Genomic DNA, 23,733 nt, shown 5'->3' on the forward strand with positions numbered 1-23,733 from the left:
ACACACACACACACACACACTCTGCTGTATAAACAGTGAGCAGGTTTAATGAGTCTCTGTTTGGTGACTCAGTCTGTCCGACCTGAACCTTCATAAACAGACCCCTGTGTGTGTGTGTGTGTGTGTGTGTGTGTGTGTGTGTGTTCAGTGGGTGTTCACTGTGTGTGTGTGTGTGTGTTCAGTGTGTTCACTGTGTGTGTGTGTGTGTGTGTGTGTGTGTTCAGTGTGTTCACTGTGTGTGTGTGTGTGTGTGTGTGTGTGTGTGTGTGTGTGTGTGTGTGTTCAGTGTGTTCACTGTGTGTGTGTGTGTGTGTGTGTGTGTGTGTTCAGTGGGTGTTCACTGTGTGTGTGTGTGTGTGTGTGTGTGTTCAGTGTGTTCACTGTGTGTGTGTGTGTGTGTGTGTGTGTGTGTGTGTTCACTGTGTGTTCACTGTGTGTGTGTGTGTGTTCACTGTGTGTGTGTGTGTGTGTGTGTGTGTGTGTGTTCAGTGTGTTCACTGTGTGTGTGTGTGTGTGTGTGTGTGTGTGTGTGTTCAGTGTGTTCACTGTGTGTGTGTGTGTGTGTGTGTGTGTGTGTGTGTGTGTGTGTTCAGTGGGTGTTCACTGTGTGTGTGTGTGTGTGTGTGTGTGTGTGTGTGTGTGTGTGTGTTCAGTGTGTTCACTGTGTGTGTGTGTGTGTGTGTGTGTGTGTGTGTGTGTTCAGTGTGTTCACTGTGTGTGTGTGTGTGTGTGTGTGTGTGTGTGTTCAGTGGGTGTTCACTGTGTGTGTGTGTGTGTGTGTGTGTTCAGTGTGTTCACTGTGTGTGTGTGTGTGTGTGTGTGTGTGTGTTCACTGTGTGTGTGTGTGTGTGTGTGTGTTCACTGTGTGTGTGTGTGTGTGTGTGTGTGTGTGTGTGTGTGTGTGTGTGTGTGTTCAGTGGGTGTTCACTGTGTGTGTGTGTGTGTGTGTGTGTTCAGTGTGTTCACTGTGTGTGTGTGTGTGTGTGTGTTCACTGTGTGTTCACTGTGTGTGTGTGTGTGTGTGTTCACTGTGTGTTCACTGTGTGTGTGTGTGTGTTCACTGTGTGTGTGTGTGTGTGTGTGTGTGTGTTCACTGTGTGTGTGTGTGTGTGTGTGTATTCAGTGGGTGGAGTCCAGGTTGTGTACCTGTTCATGTGCTAACGTGTGTGTGTGTGTGTGTGTGTGTGTGTGTGTGTCTGCAGGTGTGTCGTCGTCCTGTTGAATCCTCGGAAGAACAAACAGCATCACATCTTCAACAGCTCCAGGTAAAACTTCAGCCAATCAGCTCTCACTTCCTGTCTGCCTGGTTTGAGCAGTTTTCATGTTCAGATATCAAAACTCTTTCATTCAACTTTGTTTATTTAAACATGTTTTTAAATAAAGTTTATTTTTGTCTGTGAGGAAAATATCAGCAGAACATAAAGTAAACAACCAGAGTGACGAGTCGCCGTGTTCTGAGGAACATCTACGAGGATCTGAGGATGTGAAGACGGTCTGAGCCTCGCTGTGAAGCGTCACGTTCCCGACCGGCACCAGAACACATTTCATAAATTCAAAATAGTAACAAGAGTTAAAATATCGTCAACTCGTCGACGTCAGTGAAGTGGACAGTTTGTAGACTGACGCTGAAGAGCAGCACAGACCCTCGTGGACGCCTGGCGCCTCACCATCGCTACATGTTCAGTATGTCTGGTCACAAATTTAACACATTTTTCAAGTAATAATAAAATATTTTAACTCTTGTTACTATTTTGAATTTATAAAATGTGTTCTGGTGCCGGTCGGGGACATGAAGCTTCACAGCGAGACTCAGACCGTCTTCACATCCTCAGATCCTCGTAGATGTTCAGTCCTAATCACCTACAACTCCCATGATTCACAGCAACAGAAGCACAGTCAACACTGTTCAAACAGAGCCTGAAGGATCAGTCCTGTTGCTGTGGTTACCGGCAGGTTAACGATGATCTGACCACATGATGATGATGACGACGACGACGACGACGACGACGACGACGACGACGACGACGAAGACATGAGTGATTTAAAACTTAATGAAGTTGTTTTCTGTGTTTCAGGAAGGCGATCACCACGTTAGCCTTTTCTCCAGATGGGAAATACATTGTCACAGGAGAGGTGAGTCTGACTGCAGGTCTTCACCAGCCCTGACCCGGGTCCTGCCTAATACTTGGAGTGGATCTGGGCATGTTCAGTTTAGCTCGGCTCACGTCAGAATCTCCACAGGAGAGAATTTTCCATGAATCCGCCCGTGAAAGATAAATAAAAGACGAGTGCAGTTTGTTTTATTGAGATGTTTGATATTCAGACTTCACACAAACATAATGCAGCTCCTGTTTCATCAGCTAATAATGAAGACAAGCTTCAGAGACGTGTTGAGTAACAGAAGGTCGTCTCAGCGTGAAGTGAAGTGGACCTGCTGCTGTCAGCTGAACACTGAAGCCACAGAAACTCTGTTTATGATGATAATGATCAGAGGAAACAGGTCGACTGTGATTTGATCTGGGATCATGATTATTGATCTGCAGGTTGATCACAGAAGCACCGTGATGAGCTTTTAAAATGTTGAAAGTGTAAAAATTAAAGTGACCGTGAGCTTGTTTTTGTTTTCCTGCCTGAAATATCTTTATTGTCTTTGTTACTTTAGCTTTTATCATTTTTTATACATTTTTATTTATTTGTCTTATTTTCAGAAAGTCACCTGAAAAAGATCAGAGCGTCAGCTGTCCATTATTTTCATTATCGATCAAACTATTGATTATCTTTCAATTAATCAGGTAAAATATGAATAAACATCAGAACCGAGACAGAAATTCAGTTATTGAGATATTAAACAAAGAAATCTGTAACATTTGTTGTGATCAATAAAACTGCCTGGATGTTTATATTGACGGTATTTAACACATGCTGACCTTCCTCCTCCTCCTCTTCCTCCCTCAGAGCGGTCACATGCCGGCGGTTCGGGTCTGGGAGGTGTCGGAGCGTCAGCAGGTGGCCGAGCTGCAGGAACATAAATACGGCGTCGCCTGCGTGGCGTTTTCTCCCAACGGGAAATACATCGTCAGCGTGGGCTACCAACACGACATGATGGTCAACGTGTGGAACTGGAAGGTAAACACTGATGAGCTGTAAACAAACAAACAAACAAACAAATCCATGGAGACAGTTTGAAGGTGACACGTTGTTTTGTTGTCTGTTGATCAGAAAAACATCGTGGTTGCAGCCAATAAGGTGTCCAGTAAGGTGACGGCCGTCTCCTTCTCCGACGACAGCTCCTACTTCGTTACCGCCGGCAACCGCCACGTCAAGTTCTGGTACCTGGACCACGCCAAGACCTCCAAGGTTCGCCTGTCAGCCACGTGATGATCACCTGCTGATGTAAACTTCCTGTGTGTACTGACCGGGTCGTCCTCTGCAGGTGAACGCCACCGTCCCTCTGCTGGGGCGTTCGGGGCTGCTGGGAGAGCTCAGGAACAACTTCTTCAGCGATGTGGCGTGTGGGCGGGGCCGACAGGCCTCCTCCACCTTCTGCATCACTTCCTCCGGTCTGCTGTGTGAGTTCAACGACCGGCGACTCCTCGACAAGTGGGTGGAGCTGCGGGTGAGTCCCACCGCTCGTTTCAGGAAGTTAAAAACAGCCGCAGGACGTCGCCATGACGTCTCCATGACGACCCAGATTGATGGTTTAATGATGTAATGTTTCACCGTGTGTCTTTAACCTGAAACACTCTAATGTGAAGTTCCTCTGCTTCCTCCTCCGCTTCCTGCGCAGAGAGTCGACTCCGCCTCCGTAAGTCGTCATCTCACCTGGACTCAGTTCAGCCGTGACGCCTCACAAACATTTAGTCCTGATGAGGGAAATTATATGAACCAGTAATTTATCAAAGATGTTTAAAAACTCTTCAAACTTCCTGTAACAGGAAACACCTGTCAGCCGCCGGTCCAATCATACTCGGAACAGAACAGAACCAACAGCACATCAGCAGGTCTCCTTTGAAGAAAACATAAAACGATAGCGTCCTCCATGTTGACGTGACGTCAGCTGTTATGATCTGACATGTGATTTAATAAGATTTAAATGTTAAAGCAGGTGTTCGAAGTTTGAACGCGAGCGAAAAGAAAAGAAAACGTTTTTGGATCTTTTTTCATTTATTCAGTCGAAAACAAAGAAATGTGATCTCTGTCCTCACTGGCTGAACTGACTCAGACACGTCCTTCCTCTCACTCCATTGGTCGGTCTCACAGCACGCCACCGTCATTCATAACCAACGCTGCACCTGATTGGCTGAGTGACGTTTCACCCTACTCACCCTCCGCACTCTGATTCACAGAGGACCCTGAACGCAGCACAAGTCACGACCGCCAACATCCACTCACTGCTACAGTTCTGATACTGTGGTACTGGTACTGGTGCTGGTACTGTGGTACTGGTACTGTGGTACTGGTGCTGGTACTGTGGTACTGGTGCTGTGGTACTGGTACTGTGGTACTGGTACTGGTACTGTAGTACTGGTACTGCACTGGCCCCAGAGTGTAGGCGCAGCAGCGGATCAGTACACGGCGCTCTCTGTCTGGTTCTTGGCTCACCAACATTCTCTCACTTCATTTACATTTAGTTTCAGTGTGACTGACTCTTTGTTCAGGCTGACGCTCTGATGACCTCATGGAGGCTGAACACTGCCATGACTGAAACACACACACACACACACACACACACACACACACACACACACACACACCGTCCTGCTGCAGCACCGGATGTGGATCTGAAACTAGTCCCCAGCACAACCTCACATCTTCATCTTCATGGCATCCTCACAACTCAACGAGAAGTCTCACCTTTCACCTCACCTGTCTGTCTGTCTGTCTGTCTGTCTGTCTGTCTGTCTGTCTGTCCGTCCGTCCGTCCTCAGACGTCTCAGGCCACCTGTCTGTCCGTCACAGACGAGTTGATCTTCTGTGGTTGTTCTGACGGGACGGTCAGAGCCTTCAGCCCCGTCAACCTGCACTTCCTGTGCACTCTGCCCCGCCCACACAATCTGGGAGCCGACATCGCCGGCATGGTGGACGCCAGGTAACACGCACAACAGGTTACCATGGAAACCACAGACACGTCAGCGTGGTTTTTATTTTTAGTTTGTTCCCTCCTGGGCTCGTGTTAAAATACCTCCTCCTCCTCTACCTGCTGCTCCTCCCCCTCCTCCTCCTCCTCCTCCTCCTCCTCCTCCTCCTCCTCTACCTGCTCCTCCTCCTCTTCCTCCTCCTCCTCTACCTCCTCCACTTCCTCCTCTTCCTCCTCCTCCTCCTCTTCCTCCTCCTCCCCCTCCTCTACCTCCTCCACTTCCTCCTCTTCCTCCTCCTCCTCCTCCCCCTCCTCCTCCTCCTCCTCCTCCTCCTCCTCCTCTTCCTCTTCCTCCTCCTCCCCCTCCTCTACCTGCTCCTCCCCCTCCTCCTCCTCCTCCTCCTCTTCCTCCTCCTCCCCCTCCTCTACCTCCTCCACTTCCTCCTCTTCCTCCTCCTCCTCCTCTCCCCTGCTCCTCCTCATCTACCTGCTCCTCCTGCTCTACCTGCTGCTCTCCTCCACCTCCTCCTCAGTCAGCTGTTCTCCTGCAGGTCGGAGGCTCGTTACCCGGACACGGTGGCGGTGACCTACGACCCCGCCAGCCGCTGGCTGTCGTGCGTCTACAACGACCACAGTGTTTACGTGTGGGACGTCCGCGACCTCCGGGACCCTCGCAGGGCGGGAAAACTGTACTCGGCCCTCTACCACTCCTCCTGTGTGTGGAGCCTGGAGGTCAGCGAGGTCATCACACACACACACACACACACACACACACACACACACACACACACACACACACACATCCTGATGTGAACATCCAGTCTGTGAACTGAACATGAACAGGATCAATATCTGCGTGATGGATCAGACTGATGGGTTAGAATCCAGAGAGAATCTCTTAATCACGTCGTTATTGATGAATTAATGAAATTTGAAGGTCGTTCTCTTCTCTGGGAATAAAAGTACTGAAGTATCAACCCGGGTCGTCTCAGTGCTGAACAGGACTTCCTGCCTTCTGTGATTGGATACTGTCACTGAGCTGTGATTGGACAGTCATGTTTCAGGGGGAGGGGTTTAGTGTGACTATCACAAACATTAATTATCTGCCTTTAGTGAGTACATGAAACAGTCCAGGTGAGCAGCTCCTCCTGTCTCCTGCAGGTGTACCCAGAGGGAGGAGGAGCAGGAGGAGCAGGAGGAGCAGGACGTGAGGTGCGTCTCCCCTCCGGATCGTTCCTGTCCTGCTCCTCGGACAACACCATCCGACTGTGGAGCATCGACGGCCTCAACGTCATCAACAGGAACATCCTGAGCCACGTACGACATCACACACCTTCACCTTTATGTTTACACACCTGTACACGTCACCTGACCTCTGACCTCTGACCCCTGACACCTCAGGACTGCAGAAGGTTATCTACGTGGACGAGAACGTCACCAGCCTCCTCGACACGGAGAGCGCCAACGTCACCGGGGGCAACGCGGAGAAGGCGGGGTCGTCGGGCTCAGAGGGGCAGCAGACGGACCAGAGCAGGGCGGGCATTAGGACCCTGAGGGTCAGTCCTGATGGACAGCACCTGGCCTCTGGAGACCGCATGGGAGTCCTCAGGTGAGAGGAGGAGGGGGAGGGGGAGGAGGAGGAGGAGGGAGGGGGGGGGGGGGAGGAGCAGGAGGAGGGGGAGGAGGGGAGGGGGGGGGGGGAGCAGGAGGAGGAGGGGGAGGAGGAGGGGGGAGGAGGGGGGAGACATGATGAGCTGCTGACTGAGAGTCTCCAAACACTACTGACTGTGTGTCTGTGTGTCTGTGTGTGTGTGTCTGTGTCTGTGTGTGTGTCTGTGTCTGTGTCTGTGTGTCTGTGTGTGTGTGTGTGTGTCTGTGTCTGTGTGTCTGTGTGTGTGTGTGTGTGTGTGTGTCTGTGTGTGTGTCTGTGTCTGTGTCTGTGTCTGTGTGTGTGTGTCTGTGTCTGTGTCTGTGTGTGTGTGTGTGTGTGTGTGTGTGTCTGTGTGTGTCTGTGTGTGTGTGTCTGTGTCTGTGTCTGTGTGTGTGTGTGTGTGTGTGTGTGTGTGTGTGTCTGTGTCTGTGTCTGTGTGTGTGTGTGTGTGTGTGTGTGTGTGTGTCTGTGTGTGTGTGTGTGTGTGTGTGTGTGTGTGTGTGTAGGATCCATGACCTGGACAGTATGGAGGAGATCATGAACGTTCAGGCTCACGACTCAGAGATCCTCTGCCTCGAGTTCTCAAAGCCAGACACAGGTGAGACCAATCACACAACACGCCAGAGACGAGAGCAGCCAATCAGAGCACTTTCCTGGAGCTCTGTCCACTGACACACTGCTCAACCAGACTCCATTCTTAAAACAGCTGTTTTAAGGTCGGCCTTATTTGTTCACAGTAAAAACTGTAGTTCCAACTTTACAAAGACTCTTTTTAGATTCTCTTCCATCTACAGACACAGTCGGCTCACCTGTCATTCACTCAGTGACATCATTCACTCACCTGTGATGAGGTGTTTGACACAGACGGACACCACCTTCATTCTCTCCGAGGACGACCTGAAGTCTCACTTCTCTTCTCTTATAAAATCATCAACATAGATCAACACAATCTGACGTGGTCGTCCTGGAGACGGGACGGTGACGTGAGGCTGCTCTCGTCTGTCCGCCGTCACATGACCTGAACACTGTTGTTGTTGCGTGTGAACCAGCAGCTGCTCTGCCCTCCTCCTCTGCCCCTGAGCCAGGCAGTGAACCTGTAAACTGAGGCTGACCTGGCCTCAGTGTGTTTGCGGTTCAGTTGTGGGTTTTGTGACATGACATGTGACTCAACCAATAAGAGATCAGAGTGCAGCTGAATTATTCTCAGTCACAGTTTGATCCAAACAGAACCGCTACGGCCAGTCAAGACAGGAGAATAAATCAAAAGTAAAGTTGCACCGACTTCAGAACCGTCTGACTTCAGAACCGTCTGACTTCAGAACCGTCTGACTTCAGGCCCGTCTGACTTCAGAACCGTCTGACTTCAGGCCCGTCTGACTTCAGAACCGTCTGACTTCAGGCCCGTTTGAGTGTTTTAATGTGAAAACAAACCAAACTTGAATCCTTTAATATTCAGAAAATTGTACAGAGTTTGGTTGGTGGTGTTTGTGTTTTATAAAATCATTTCCTCCTCCTGCTGTTTCACATTAAAACACTCAAACTGGCTTTTATTGTGAAGCCTTCACAGGAAACACAATGTGTTTGTCACTGAGGATCGTTCATCAAAGATACGTCTACAACCCAGACGGAGGAGATTCAGTCAGGTTTGAATGATTATTGATGGATTTCTTGATTAGAACAAGCTGAGCTGGTCGGATAGAAACCAGCTGTGGCTCCACAGCAGCAGCACGACGAGCTGAAGGAAGTGCACTGGGAATTGGTGACGCAAGTTTATTAGAAAGAGAAATTTACACACACACACACACTCACACACACGCACGCACGCGCACGCACACACACTCACACTCACACTCACACACATAAAACGGGCGATTAAACCTCTCGACAGTAAAACCAGTAAACTCAACAATACAACACTTCACTGTCGACATGGAAACAACAACACACACAGAGGAATGCTGAGGCTCGTAAATGCGCGCACACACACACACACACACACACACACACACACACACACACACACACACACTCTCTCTCTAACAGCAGGAGTGACATCACTTCCTGTAGTTTGGTCCAAAATGCTGAGACAGAAGACGCCAGCTCAGCAGTCAGGACGAGCTCAGTTTAATCCTGTCAGGAGGTGTGTGTGTGTGTGTGTGTGTGTGTGTGTGTGTGTGTGTGTGTGTGTGTGTGTGTGTGTGTGTGTGTGTGTGTTGAGAGAATCACATGTGTTTAGTTCAGCGTGCTTTTATGAAAGAAAACATATGACAGGAAATGAATTTCTATGGTGTCCTGGAGGGGTCACTGTGGTGTCTGGATGCTTCATGAACTAACACATCTGTCGGATGTGGAGGCGGATGATCCTCGTTTACATTCATATTCTATTAAAATACAGAAGGAGGAAGATAAAACATTCTTACAGACACGACTGAGAGTCGACAAGCTTCACATATAGAGACCAGTGACGAGACTCTCACAACACGTCTGTTTATCACAACACGTCTGTTTATCACAACACGTATGTTTATCACAACATGTCTGTTTATCACAACACGTATGTTTATCACAACACGTCTGTTTATCACAACACGTATGTTTATCACAACACGTCTGTTTATCACAACATGTCTGTTTATCACAACACGTATGTTTATCACAACATGTATGTTTATCACAACACGTCTGTTTATCACAACACGTCTGTTTATCACAACACGTATGTTTATCACAACATGTCTGTTTATCACAACACGTATGTTTATCACAACACGTCTGTTTATCACAACACGTATGTTTATCACAACACGTATGTTTATCACAACGTGTCTGTTTATCACAACACGTATGTTTATCACAACACGTATGTTTATCACAACGTGTCTGTTTATCACAACATGTCTGTTTATCACAACACGTATGTTTATCACAACACGTCTGTTTATCACAACATGTCTGTTTATCACAACACGTATGTTTATCACAACACGTATGTTTATCACAACATGTATGTTTATCACAACACGTATGTTTATCACAACATGTCTGTTTATCACAACATGTATGTTTATCACAACACGTATGTTTATCACAACACGTCTGTTTATCACAACATGTCTGTTTATCACAACACGTATGTTTATCACAACACGTATGTTTATCACAACATGTATGTTTATCACAACACGTATGTTTATCACGGGGCCGTCAGGACAAAGTGTTCAGCTCCTCCACTCAACCAAGTTAAACTCAATTTAAAATAATCAATCAGCCCTGAAGGAGGAATTCTGCCAACAGAACAACACACACACAACTTATATACACACATACAACAAATACAAATATATATAAATACAAATATTACAATGTTTTAAACAACATCCAAAAAACAACAAGAAACAAACTCACAACACGAGAAGAGAAGAAATATTTCACACCTGTTTTCGTTATAAATACGACCGTACACCGTCTGAGTTTCTCTCTTTGACTGTCTCTGACCCGTCTGTCTGTCTGTCTGTCTGTCTGACTGTCTGTCTGACTGTCTGTCTGACCCGTCTGTCTGTCTGTCTGACCCGTCCGTCTGTCTGACTGTCTGTCTGACCCGTCTGTCTGTCTGTCTGACTGTCTGTCTGACCCGTCTGTCTGTCTGTCTGTCTGTCTGTCTGACTGTCTGTCTGACTGTCTGTCTGACCCGTCTGTCTGTCTGTCTGACCCGTACGTCTGTCTGACTGTCTGTCTGACCCGTCCGTCTGTCTGTCTGTCTGACCCGTCTGTCTGTCTGTCTGACCCGTCCGTCTGTCTGACTGTCTGTCTGACCCGTCTGTCTGTCTGTATGTCTGACCCGTCTGTCTGTCTGTCAGGTCTCCAGTTATTAGCCACGGCCAGTCGGGACCGTCTGATCCACATCCTGGATGCGGGCAGAGACTACAGTCTGGTTCAGACTCTGGATGAACACTCGTCCTCCATCACTGCCGTCCGATTCGCTGGTCAGTCTCTCTGACCTCTGACATCATCATGTTCAGTCCATGTTGTTGGTTCACCCTCTGACATCATCATCTTCTTCTTCTTCTTCCTGTCTCTCAGCCAATGAGGGCAAAGTGAGGATGATCAGCTGTGGAGCCGACAAGAGTGTTTACTTCCGGACCGCTCAGCAGGTGAGACTCACCTGAGTGATGTCACTGCTTCACTGCAGGTCTGTCAGTTGTGGAAAGTAACTAAGTACATTTACTCAAGTACTGTACTGAAGTATAATTTTCAGGTACTTTACTCGAGTTTTTCCATTTTCTGCAACTTTATACTTCCACTCCACTACATTAATCTGATTACTTTAGTTACTAGTTACTTTACAGATTACATTTTTAAATGAATTGATTTTCTCATCAATCTGATTAAAACAGTGATTATGATGATCAGCTGACTCAGTTTATACATGTAATATATGATCAGTTACTTTACTGATACTTTGATGCTTAACTACATTTAACATCAGATACTTTAAGACTTTTACTCGAGTACTCTTCACATGAGTGACTTTCACTGTTACCACAGTAATATTTTAACACCATGTCTTTACTTACAACTGTCGAGTACTTTTTACAACAGTGATATTAAAACACTTTATTGATCCACTGACTCTGAACATAAAGTCATCAACACATTAATGACACAAAAATTCTAATCCAATAATGTAATTTATAATGTAATTTATAAAGACATCTATATTTCTTCTTCTTCTCTTCCTGTGCTGACAGCTGGACGAGGGGTTGGTGTTCACCAGGACTCATCACGTTGTGAGGAAGACGACGCTGTACGACATGGACGTGGAACCGACCAGGAAGTACGCAGCAGTTGGCTGTCAGGACCGCAGCATCAGGTAACACACACGTCTGTGTGTCTGTGTGTGTGTGTGTGTGTGTGTGTGTGTGTGTGTGTGTGTGTGTGTGTGTGTGTGTGTTAATCCACCTGTAGCTGAGACAAACATGACTGTTCAGTCTGTCAGCTGCAGATTACCCAGCAGGCACTGAGAGGTGGATTAGGATTATCTGCCATGATGCTGTCTTCTTCTTCTTCTTCTTCTTCTTCTTCTTCTTCTTCTTCCTCTTCTTCTTCTTCTTCCTCTTCCTCTTCTTCTTCTTCTTCTTCCTCTTCGTCACCATCCTTTAGTTTCTGCTCCTTCATCTTGTTGGTACAGTAAATTTAAAAAAGGTGATGGTGCATTCATGTGCTGCTCTGGACATTTGAAATGTCAGACATTATTTCATACATAAAGAAGATGATGTGAATACAGAAACTGTTCATGTTCTTCAGATGACTGTCAGGTCAGAGGAGGCCAAAGTTCCTGCAGCACATGAACACACCATCACAGTTTTTAAAATGTACTGTTATGAACAAGATGAAGGAGCAGAAACAGAAGGATGGTGATTAGAATAAAAGAAAGGACAGGAGAGAGAGAATAAAATAAAAAAGGGGTAAAACATGGAGAAGAAGAAGCCGTGGTGATGACCATGTTGCATCATGTGTTCATGTGCTGCAGGAGCTTTGGCTTGTCTGACCTGACAGAGAAGAACAACATGAACAGTTTCTGTATTCACATCATCTTCTTTAATAACTTCCATGTGTGTTTATTGTTGTGCAGGTTTGATTATAATGAAATAATATGGAACATTTGTAATGTCTAGAGCAGCACATGAACGCACCACAGACGATGTTCATTTATTCATTTATTCATTCACTCATTTATTGTGGCTGCAGTCATGATGAGTTCATGTTTTATGATGTGAACTGGTTTAATGGTTTCCTGTCTGGCTGCTCTGTGTGTGATGAGGGGCTGCCACCTGCTGGTCAGACTGGAAACAACACAGCAGAGACAAACTGTCCCAGTTCAACTGTGAGACTCATGAGCAGAGTGGAAGAAGAACTCAGACTGAACTCAAGCAGCAGAACCATGTTTTTATCATCTAGTTTCATGTCAGTGAGACAAGACGGGCTTGTGATGATGAAGCACAATCAATGGCTTGATGGAGAAAATAACTGTGACATGATGAGGATAATGAAGATGATGAGGATGAAGAAGGCGACGACTCGGATCAAATCAATTTTATTAATTTAATCCAAAATCACAGTTTACAAATTTCAATCACAGAATGTTAGATACAAGTAAATAATATGATATATGTTGATGATGAAGACAACGTTGATGTCGACGATGTTGACGACCATATTGGTGATCATGGTGATGACGATGTTGACCACCATTTCGGTGACCATGGCGACGACCATTTCAGTGACCATGGTGACGACCATTTCGGTGACCATGTTGACGACCGTTTCGGTGACCATGTTGACCACCGTGTTGACCACCATGTTGACCACCATGTTGACCACCATGTTGACGATCGTTTCGGTGACCATGGTGACGACCATTTCAGTGACCATAGTGATGACCATGTTGACCACCATGTTGACGACCGTTTCGGTAACCATGGTGACGACCATTTCAGTGACCATAGTGATGACCATGTTGACCACCATGTTGACGACCGTTTCGGTAACCATGGTGACGACCGTTTCGGTGACCATGTTGACCACCATGTTGACCACCATGTTGACGATCGTTTCGGTGACCATGGTGACGACCATTTCAGTGACCATAGTGATGACCATGTTGACCACCATGTTGACGACCGTTTCGGTAACCATGGTGACGACCATTTCAGTGACCATAGTGATGACCATGTTGACCACCATGTTGACGACCGTTTCAGTAACCATGGTGACAACCATTTCAGTGACCATAGTGATGACCATGTTGACCACAGTGTTGACGATCATTCCGGTGACCATGTTGAAGACCGCGCTGATGACCATGTTGATGTCGAGGTTGAGGTTGCTGATGATAATCCGTCCCTTTTCTTTTCCTATTCTTTTTGCAGGACCTTTAATATTAGAAAATCAACACGTTGTTGTTGATGATGACGTGGATTTTGACGATGTCAATGTTGCTGAGGATGATCAGTTATTTTCCTGTTCCTCTTGCAGGACCTTTAATATTAGAAAAATAATGTGGGGCGCCCCAATAGCTTCGTCCTTGCTGCAGTAGCCCAGGGTTCAAGTCCGACCTGTGGCCATTCGCTGACCATGACGATGTCGATAACCATGGTGATGACCATGTTGATGACCATTTTGGTGACCATGTTGACGACCATTTCTGTGACCATGTTGACGACCGTTTCGTTGACCGTGGTGATGACCATTTCGGTGACCATGACGATGTCGATAACCATGGTGATGACCATGTTGATGACCATTTTGGTGACCATGTTGACGACCATTTCTGTGACCATGTTGACGACCATTTCGGTGACCATGTTCACCACCATGTTGACGACCGTTTCGTTGACCGTGGTGATGAACATTTCTGTGACCATGTTGACGACCGTTTCGTTGACCGTGGTGATAACCATTTCGGTGACCATGTTGACGACCATTTCGGTGACCATGGTGATGAACATTTCTGTGACCATGTTGACGACCGTTTCGTTGACCGTGGTGATAACCATTTCGGTGACCATGTTGACGACCGTTTCGTTGACCGTGGTGATGACCATTTCGGTGACCATGTTGACGACCATTTCGGTGACCATGGTGATAAACATTTCTGTGACCATGTTGACGACCGTTTCGTTGACTGTGGTGATGACCATTTCGGTGACCATGGTGATGACCATTTCGGTGACCATGTTGACGACCATTTCAGTGACCATGGTGATGAACATTTCTGTGACCATGTTGACGACCATTTCGGTGACCATGGTGATGACCATTTCTGTGACCATGTTGACAACCATTTCGGTGACCATGGTGATGACCATTTCTGTGACCATGTTGACGACCATTTCAGCAACCATGTTGACCACCATTTCGGTGACCATAGTGGTGACCATGTTGTCGACCATTTCGGTGACCATGTTGACCACCATGTTGACCACCATGTTGACCACCATGTTGACGACCTTTTCGGTGACCATGTTGACCACCATGTTGACCACCATGTTGACGACCTTTTCGGTGACCATGTTGACGACCGTTTCGGTAACCATGGTGACGACCATTTCAGTGACCATAGTGATGACCATGTTGACCACAGTGTTGACGATCATTCCGGTTACCATGTTGAAGACCGCGCTGATGACCATGTTGATGTCGAGGTTGAGGTTGCTGATGATAATCCGTCCCTTTTCTTTTCCTATTCTTTTTGCAGGACCTTTAATATTAGAAAATCAACACGTTGTTGTTGATGATGACGTGGATTTTGACGATGTCAATGTTGATGAGGATGATCAGTTATTTTCCTGTTCCTCTTGCAGGACCTTTAATATTAGGAAAATAATGTGGGGCGCCCCAATAGCTTCATCCTCGCTGCAGTGGCCCAGGGTTCAAGTCCGACCTGTGGCCATTCGCTGACCATGACGATGTCGATAGCCATGGTGATGACCATGTTGATGACCATTTTGGTGACCATGTTGACGACCATTTCTGTGACCATGTTGACGACCGTTTCGTTGACCGTGGTGATGACCATTTCGGTGACCATGACGATGTCGATAACCATGGTGATGACCATGTTGATGACCATTTTGGTGACCATGTTGACGACCATTTCGGTGACCATGTTCACCAGCATGTTGACGACTGTTTCGTTGACCGTGGTGATGACCATTTCGGTGACCATGGTGATGACCATTTCGGTGACCATGTTGACGACCATTTCGGTGACCATGTTCACCAGCATGTTGACGACTGTTTCGTTGACCGTGGTGATGACCATTTCGGTGACCATGGTGATGACCATTTCGGTGACCATGTTGACGACCATTTCGGTGACCATGGTGATGAACATTTCTGTGACCATGTTGACGACCGTTTCGTTGACCGTGGTGATGACCATTTCGGTGACCATGGTGATGACCATTTCTGTGACCATGTTGACGACCATTTCGGTGACCATGGTGATGACCATTTCTGTGACCATGGTGATGACCATTTCTGTGACCATGGTGATGACCATTTCGGTGACCATGGTGATGACCATTTCTGTGACCGTGTTGACGACCATTTCGGTGACCATGGTGATGACCATTTCTGTGACCATGGTGATGACCATTTCGGTGACCATGTTGACGACCATTTCTGTGACCATGTTGACGACCATTTCGGTGACCATGGTGATGACCATTTCTGTGACCATGTTGACGACCATTTCGACAACCGTTTTGTTGACCATGTTGAAGACCATTTCGGTGACCATGGTGACGATCATTTCGGTGACCATGTTCACCAACGTGTTGATGACCGTTTCGTTGACCGTGGTGATGACCATTTTGGTGACCATGTTGACCATTTCGTTGACCGTGGTGATGAACATTTCTGTGACCATGTTGACGACCGTTTCGTTGACCGTGGTGATAACCATTTCGGTGACCATGGTGATGAACATTTCTGTGACCATGTTGAAGACCATTTCGGTGACCATGGTGATGAACATTTCTGTGACCATGTTGACGACCGTTTCGTTGACCGTGGTGATGACCATTTCGGTGACCATGTTGACGACCATTTCGGTGACCATGGTGATAAACATTTCTGTGACCATGTTGACGACCGTTTCGTTGACTGTGGTGATGACCATTTCGGTGACCATGTTGACGACCATTTCAGTGACCATGGTGATGAACATTTCTGTGACCATGTTGACGACCATTTCAGTGACCATGGTGATGACCATTTCTGTGACCATGTTGACAACCATTTCGGTGACCATGGTGATGACCATTTCTGTGACCATGTTGACGACCATTTCAGCAACCATGTTGACCACCATTTCGGTGACCATAGTGGTGACCATGTTGTCGACCATTTCGGTGACCATGTTGACCACCATGTTGACCACCATGTTGACCACCATGTTGACGACCTTTTCGGTGACCATGTTGACCACCATGTTGACCACCATGTTGACGACCTTTTCGGTGACCATGTTGACGACCGTTTCGGTAACCATGGTGACGACCATTTCAGTGACCATAGTGATGACCATGTTGACCACAGTGTTGACGATCATTCCGGTTACCATGTTGAAGACCGCGCTGATGACCATGTTGATGTCGAGGTTGAGGTTGCTGATGATAATCCGTCCCTTTTCTTTTCCTATTCTTTTTGCAGGACCTTTAATATTAGAAAATCAACACGTTGTTGTTGATGATGACGTGGATTTTGACGATGTCAATGTTGATGAGGATGATCAGTTATTTTCCTGTTCCTCTTGCAGGACCTTTAATATTAGGAAAATAATGTGGGGCGCCCCAATAGCTTCATCCTCGCTGCAGTGGCCCAGGGTTCAAGTCCGACCTGTGGCCATTCGCTGACCATGACGATGTCGATAGCCATGGTGATGACCATGTTGATGACCATTTTGGTGACCATGTTGACGACCATTTCTGTGACCATGTTGACGACCGTTTCGTTGACCGTGGTGATGACCATTTCGGTGACCATGACGATGTCGATAACCATGGTGATGACCATGTTGATGACCATTTTGGTGACCATGTTGACGACCATTTCGGTGACCATGTTCACCAGCATGTTGACGACTGTTTCGTTGACCGTGGTGATGACCATTTCGGTGACCATGGTGATGACCATTTCGGTGACCATGTTGACGACCATTTCGGTGACCATGGTGATGAACATTTCTGTGACCATGTTGACGACCGTTTCGTTGACCGTGGTGATGACCATTTCGGTGACCATGGTGATGACCATTTCTGTGACCATGTTGACGACCATTTCGGTGACCATGGTGATGACCATTTCTGTGACCATGGTGATGACCATTTCGGTGACCATGGTGATGACCATTTCTGTGACCGTGTTGACGACCATTTCGGTGACCATGGTGATGACCATTTCTGTGACCATGGTGATGACCATTTCGGTGACCATGTTGACGACCATTTCGGTGACCATGGTGATGACCATTTCTGTGACCATGTTGACGACCATTTCTGTGACCATGGTGATGACCATTTCTGTGACCATGTTGACGACCATTTCGACAACCGTTTTGTTGACCATGTTGAAGACCATTTCGGTGACCATGGTGACGATCATTTCGGTGACCATGTTCACCAACGTGTTGATGACCGTTTCGTTGACCGTGGTGATGACCATTTTGGTGACCATGTTGACCATTTCGGTGACCATGGTGATGACCATTTCGGTGACCATGTTGATGACCATTTCAGCAACCATGTTGACCACCATTTCGGTGACCATGATGATGACCTTTTCGGTGACCATGGTGATGACCTTTTTGATGACCATGGTGATGACCATAGTGATAACCATGTTGACCACAGTGTTGACGATCATTTCGTTGACCGTGGTGATGACCATTTCGGTGACCATGTTGATGACCATTTCGGTGACCATGTTGACGGCCGTTTCGTTGACCGTGGTGATGACCATGTTCACCACCATGTTGACGACAGTTTTGGTGACCGTGGTGATGACCATAGTGATGACCGTTTTGACCACCATTTGGGTTACCATGGTGACGACCATTTCAGTGACCATAGTGATGACCATGTTGACCCCTGTGTTGACGGTCATTCCGGTGACCATGTTGAAGACCGCGCTGATGACCATGTTGATGTCGAGTTTGAGGTTGCTGATGATAATCCGTCCCTTTTCTTTTCCTGTTCCTCTTGCAGGACCTTTAATATTAGAAATTCAACACGTTGTTGTTGATGATGACGTGGATTATAACGATGTCAATGTTGATGAGGATGATCAGTTATTTTCCTGTTCCTCTTGCAGGACCTTTAATATTAGGAAAATAATGTGGGGCACCCCAGTAGCTTCGTCCTCGCTGCAGTGGCCCAGGGTTCAAGTCCGACCTGTGGCCATTCGCTGACCATGACAATGTCGATAACCATGGTGATGACCATGTAGACGACCATTTTGGTTACCATGGTGACGACTATGTTGACCACCATTTCGGTTACCATGGTGACGACCATTTCTGTGACCATGTTGATGCTGACGATGAAGATGACGATGACGACGATGATGATGATGATGTCAGTCCTTCTGCTCTTCCTCCTGCAGGATCTTTAACATCAGTAACGGGAAGCAGAAGAAGTTGTATAAAGGCTCTCAGGGCGAGGATGGGACGCTCATCAAGGTACGTCCCACCATTCCTCCATGAGGATGTTTCCATGGTAACAGTAGGTATTGATGACTGATTTACAGTTAGCTGACAGGTATATGAAACTCCTCCTCCTCAGTTGCAGATTGACCCGTCAGGTCTCTACATCGCCACCTCCTGTTCAGATAAGAACATCAGTATCTTTGACTTCTACTCTGGAGAGTGTGTGGCCACCATGTTCGGACACTCAGGTCAGAACAACTTCATCACTATTGTCTCCTTATTGTTTCTATGAGGGCTCATTACTGTGTTTAATTTATTTAAAACACTGACCGTCATATATGTTTTATTTTATATTCTGTTTTAGTTTGTGATGAGTGTATATTTCTGTCCAACCCTCCGTCTGTCTGTCTGTCTCTCAGAGATCGTCACAGGTCTGAAGTTCAGCAGTGACTGCAGACACCTGATCACAGTGTCTGGAGACAGGTACATCTCACCTTTACATCCACACATTCAACAGTTACAGAAGGTTTTTTTAAACGTTATTTTAATTCTCAATTCGTCAAATAAGGACGCTGTGGGATGGAGGTGAACCCGTCCTCCATCCGGGTGTGTCAGTATTTGACGAGATCTGATAGCATGTTTAAAGAGTTTCTTCATTGTTTCATTTTAGAGATTTTATAATTTATAAATCACATCAGAACATTTAGAATAAATATTTTATAAAAGTATTAATGAAACGTCTGTTTGTGTCTCAGCTGTATCTTCGTGTGGCGTCTCAGTCCAGAGTTGACCATCAGGATGAGGCAGCGACTCGCTGACCTCCGACCTCCCAGCAGCACTCAGAACTCCCAGAATGCACCTCAGCAGAAAGTGGTGAACCTCAGGTGAATGTTAACGTCACAGCAGATGTGTCAGTGTTAATTTAAAAAACTGTGTCTGTATAAACTTTAATGAATTCAAGAGATTAAAAGTAGAAACTTTTGAATGATACGAAGACAACAGAAATACAATTTATAAAAGCAGAAATAAAATAATGACAAAAACAAATAGTACTGTCTGATGAGTTGATTCTGTTTATTGACAGTAATGAAAAGGGATTTATACATTTTAAACATTTTGACTAAAACTAAACTGAATCCATCCAAATATAAAAATATGAATATATTATAATATAATTTATGAAAATGTACTGAAGAGAAGTTCTTCTGTTAAACTCATGATGTCAATTAAAGCAATAATATGAGTGAAAAAACAAAAAAAAATTTCTACTGAAACAAAAAGTTAATTATATTTTCCAAATATCTTTGGCTTTATTAGCTACAGACATTTAAGAAGAGAAACGTATTAATAACAACAATAATGTAAAACAAACTTCATACACAAAGATGCAATACACCGTTTCTCAAACAGTTAAAAAACATATGACAGTAAATAAAAACGTGTCAGGAGGAACATCACCGAGGCGCTTCTGAAGGAAAACTCTGGAAACATTTCACAACATTGGTCAACTTGATATGAATTCAATAAAATATAATTATTCTGTTCTGTCATGTTGATTGAACATTATATATATATGTGTCTGTGTCGCAGCAGCAGCAGGGAGGCGTCGGCTCCTCGTGTCGTCACCATGTCATCCGACAGCGACAAGGAGGAGGAAGAGGAGGAGGAGGAGGAGCTCTGCTGTCCTTATGTGGTCACAGCAGGAAGTCTGGAGGAGGAGACGGGTCAGTTCTGTCGTTAACTGTGTGTACATGGACCTTATTATTCTAAAGATGGTACCGAGAACAAAAACCATTATTTTAATGTTTGTTCCTGCAGAAACATCTGATGAGAAGTTCAACTCTCTGGACGGCAGGAAGGTGAGTGAAACACCTCAGACTCAGATGTGATCCTCGTCATAAAAGAGCATATATCATCTTATAACTTCATTATCTCTGTGTTTCTCCTCAGGAGGTGTTGGGGGGTCGACCTCCTCGCCGGCGCTGGTCCAGGAGGGCAGGCGGCTCCGAGGACGGTGTCCTGATGGTGAAGTCCATGTTGGACCTGAGACTGCTGGACTCGTACTGCCCCAACAGACAGGAGAAGACGCAGGAGGAGGAGGAGGAGGTACAGCTACACACCAGACTCTGTTCATCTTTTTCTACATTTAATGCAGCGTTTTAACCTTTGGCCCCGCCCACTCAGGTGAAGACACGCCCCCTCGATGTAAGCGCCTCTTCCTGCAGTCAGAGGGGGAGGGGCTCAGGTGTGGAGGTGGGGCTACACAGGACCAATCAGGAGCTGGGGAGCACCGTCAGTCTGCAGGTCACCTCTGCATGGGTGAGAACACACAGCTGAAGGTTTCATCATGATTCATGTCTTCATTGATGACGGGAGGGTGAAGTGAGGAAGTGAACCTTGAGTTGATTCTGTCCGTCCAGGCCGAGGATGAAGAGACGAGGACCAATCAGAGGCCAGACTTCATCCATCTGTCCAATCACAGCCCAGACAGGGAGGAGCTGGTGCTGTATCCCGACCAATGGGAGGATAGAGTGAGCCTGGCAGAGAGGTAGGGCTGTTGCATCATCAGGACAGACTCAGTTTAGGCCCCGCCCCCTGTTAACCCCGCCTCTTGCTGTCAGTGAGTTCCAGGTGAAGGAGGCGTGTCCTGCTGCAGGTGGACGACAGGACAAACCCAGCCCAGACAGCGGCTGCTCGCTGGGCTTCAACTCCAGTTTGTCCAGTCCAGTCAAACCTGCAAGAGACGGTGAGACACCATGTAACTAAGTACTTTTACTCAACTACTTTAATATTATTCTGAGGTACTTCACTTGAGTATTACAGTTGCCTGACAGCTTTAGTTACTAGTTACTTGTCAGAAGTCGTACTCGAGTAAAAGTCTTAAAGTATCTGATGATAAATGTAGTTAAGTATCAAAGTATCAGTAAAGTAACTGATCATATATTACATGTGTGTATAAACTGTGAGTCAGCTGATCGTCACACTCACTGTTTTTATCTGATTGATGAGAAAACCAATTCATTTAAAATGTAATCTGTAAAGTAACTAGTAACTAAAGTTAACAAATAAATGTAGTGGAGTAAAAAGTACAAAGTAGCATAAAATGGAAATACTGAAGTAAATTACAAGTACTTGAGTGAATGTACTTAGTAACATTAATTTGTAAACAAATCAATATAAATTAATAAATGTAGTGGAGTAAAAGTATAAAGTACCTCAAAACTGTATGATAGACACTTTAAGACTTTTACTTGAGTACTGTGTGACTTTACCAAAGTAAGATTTTAACACCATATCTTTACTTTTACTCGAGTATGACTAGTTACTCTGGGTAATAGAGTACTCACAGACTGACCTGCCTCTGTGTCGTCTGTCAGACTCGGAGCCCACAGAGCCGCTCAGTGTGGACGGAAACTCCTCTGAGCTGGAGGAGGATGAAGAGGAGGCAGCAGGAGCAGGAGGAGGAGGAGCAGGAGCAGCAGCAGGTGGAGGAGCAGCAGGTGGAGGAGCAGGAGGAGGAGCAGGAGGAGGAGTCAGGGCCTCTCAGCTTGTCCCTCAGACTCCAGACCAGGAGGCCTTCCTCAAGGAGCACTTTGTCACTCTGGCTGACCTCTCAGGCTCAGGTACAGACATGTTACATCACATGTCCGTCATACAGATCACGTGACCCGTGTGTTTGATCATGTGACCCGTGTGTTTGATCATGTGACCCATGTGTTTGATCATGTGACCCGTGTGTTTGATCATGTGACCCGTGTGTTTGATCATGTGACCCGTGTGTTTGATCATGTGACCCGCGTGTTGACAGGGAGTCCCAGCAGAGCGTCTCACAGCTCCAGTGAGAGTCTCAGCATCTCCTCCAGGTTCCTGTCCCAGAGTTCAGCTGGAAGGTATGACATCACAACATGATCAGTGACATCACAACATGATCAATAACCTGAACACAGACTGTGAACCTGTCAGAACGTCTGGTTCTGTTTGTTGTAACACTGTTTGATTCTGGTTCTCCTTAGTCGAACGGTTCTTTCTCTCCCATCGCGGACCACTGGGGCAGGAGGAGGAGGGGAGGTGAAGGCCCGTCCTCTGGTCTCAGAGGTCCGCCCTCTGATGGAGCAGAACCACACCCAGGACAGGAGGGTCTCCTGGAACCAGGACCAGACGCAGCCTCCAGTTCAGGATCCAGATCAGCTCCAGAGCCAGGTGGAGGAGCAGGAGACCTCCTCGGCTCAGCAGGCCCACCGGACCTCCCCCCTGAAGAAGAAGGTCCAGACCGCGGTCCAGGAGTCCAGGAGGAACCTGGGTCCAACGGCCCGGGCCGCCGCCTCCCATCTGAACTCCTCCCCTGGACTCCGGAAGGCTCAGTCGGTCCAGAACCTGCTGACGGACACAGGTACGCCTCCAGACTGGTCCCCCTCTGAAACTATTCGAATACTTTCGAAAATGTTCTAAAAACTAAAAACACCAGAACCTGTTCTGGTTCTGGAATGTGTTTGAACTGGTTCTGGAATATGTTTGAACTGGTTCTGGAATGTGTTTGAACTGGTCTTGAAAGTCTTACCTTGTCTCTCTGTCTCGTCCCTCAGGTGACTCCGCCTCCTCCTCGGTGTCTCGTCCCTCCAGAGAAGTCTCCCCTCAGCCGCTCCTCCCCCCCCAGCGTCCCACCACCCTCCCCTCCTCCCCCAGGCGGCCCCCGTCTATAGCCACACCCCTTCAGAGACCAAGCCCCGCCTCCCCGAGGTCGCCACAGCAGGAGACAGCCGCCATCACCTCGACACCAGCCCCGTCTGCTGTCTC

The 23,733-nt window shown here is 46.8% G+C and overlaps 1 protein-coding gene across 1 annotated transcript in view; it reads left to right on the forward strand.

Moving 5' to 3' along the window:
* mapkbp1 (mitogen-activated protein kinase binding protein 1) overlaps positions 1-23,733 on the forward strand; it is a gene marked incomplete at its 3' end in the record, with an annotated part of 32,818 nt that overhangs the window by 8,725 nt on the left and 360 nt on the right. Inside the window, 29 exon segments of the mRNA XM_084381524.1 lie at positions 1,203-1,265; positions 2,076-2,133; positions 2,956-3,126; positions 3,220-3,357; positions 3,434-3,616; positions 3,788-3,805; positions 4,929-5,089; positions 5,611-5,809; positions 6,239-6,394; position 6,479; positions 6,482-6,686; positions 7,235-7,326; positions 10,586-10,711; positions 10,809-10,879; positions 11,477-11,598; positions 18,897-18,972; positions 19,076-19,187; positions 19,359-19,422; positions 19,695-19,823; positions 20,530-20,663; positions 20,758-20,798; positions 20,890-21,045; positions 21,124-21,258; positions 21,360-21,487; positions 21,561-21,685; positions 22,317-22,562; positions 22,748-22,829; positions 22,953-23,329; positions 23,523-23,728. Of these exon segments, the coding sequence (XP_084237650.1) occupies positions 1,203-1,265; positions 2,076-2,133; positions 2,956-3,126; positions 3,220-3,357; positions 3,434-3,616; positions 3,788-3,805; positions 4,929-5,089; positions 5,611-5,809; positions 6,239-6,394; position 6,479; positions 6,482-6,686; positions 7,235-7,326; positions 10,586-10,711; positions 10,809-10,879; positions 11,477-11,598; positions 18,897-18,972; positions 19,076-19,187; positions 19,359-19,422; positions 19,695-19,823; positions 20,530-20,663; positions 20,758-20,798; positions 20,890-21,045; positions 21,124-21,258; positions 21,360-21,487; positions 21,561-21,685; positions 22,317-22,562; positions 22,748-22,829; positions 22,953-23,329; positions 23,523-23,728 (3,775 nt within the window).

The sequence above is a fragment of the Pagrus pagrus genome, assembly GCF_965226575.1.
Source record: "Pagrus pagrus genome assembly, chromosome: 18".
Taxonomy (NCBI): domain Eukaryota; kingdom Metazoa; phylum Chordata; class Actinopteri; order Spariformes; family Sparidae; genus Pagrus; species Pagrus pagrus.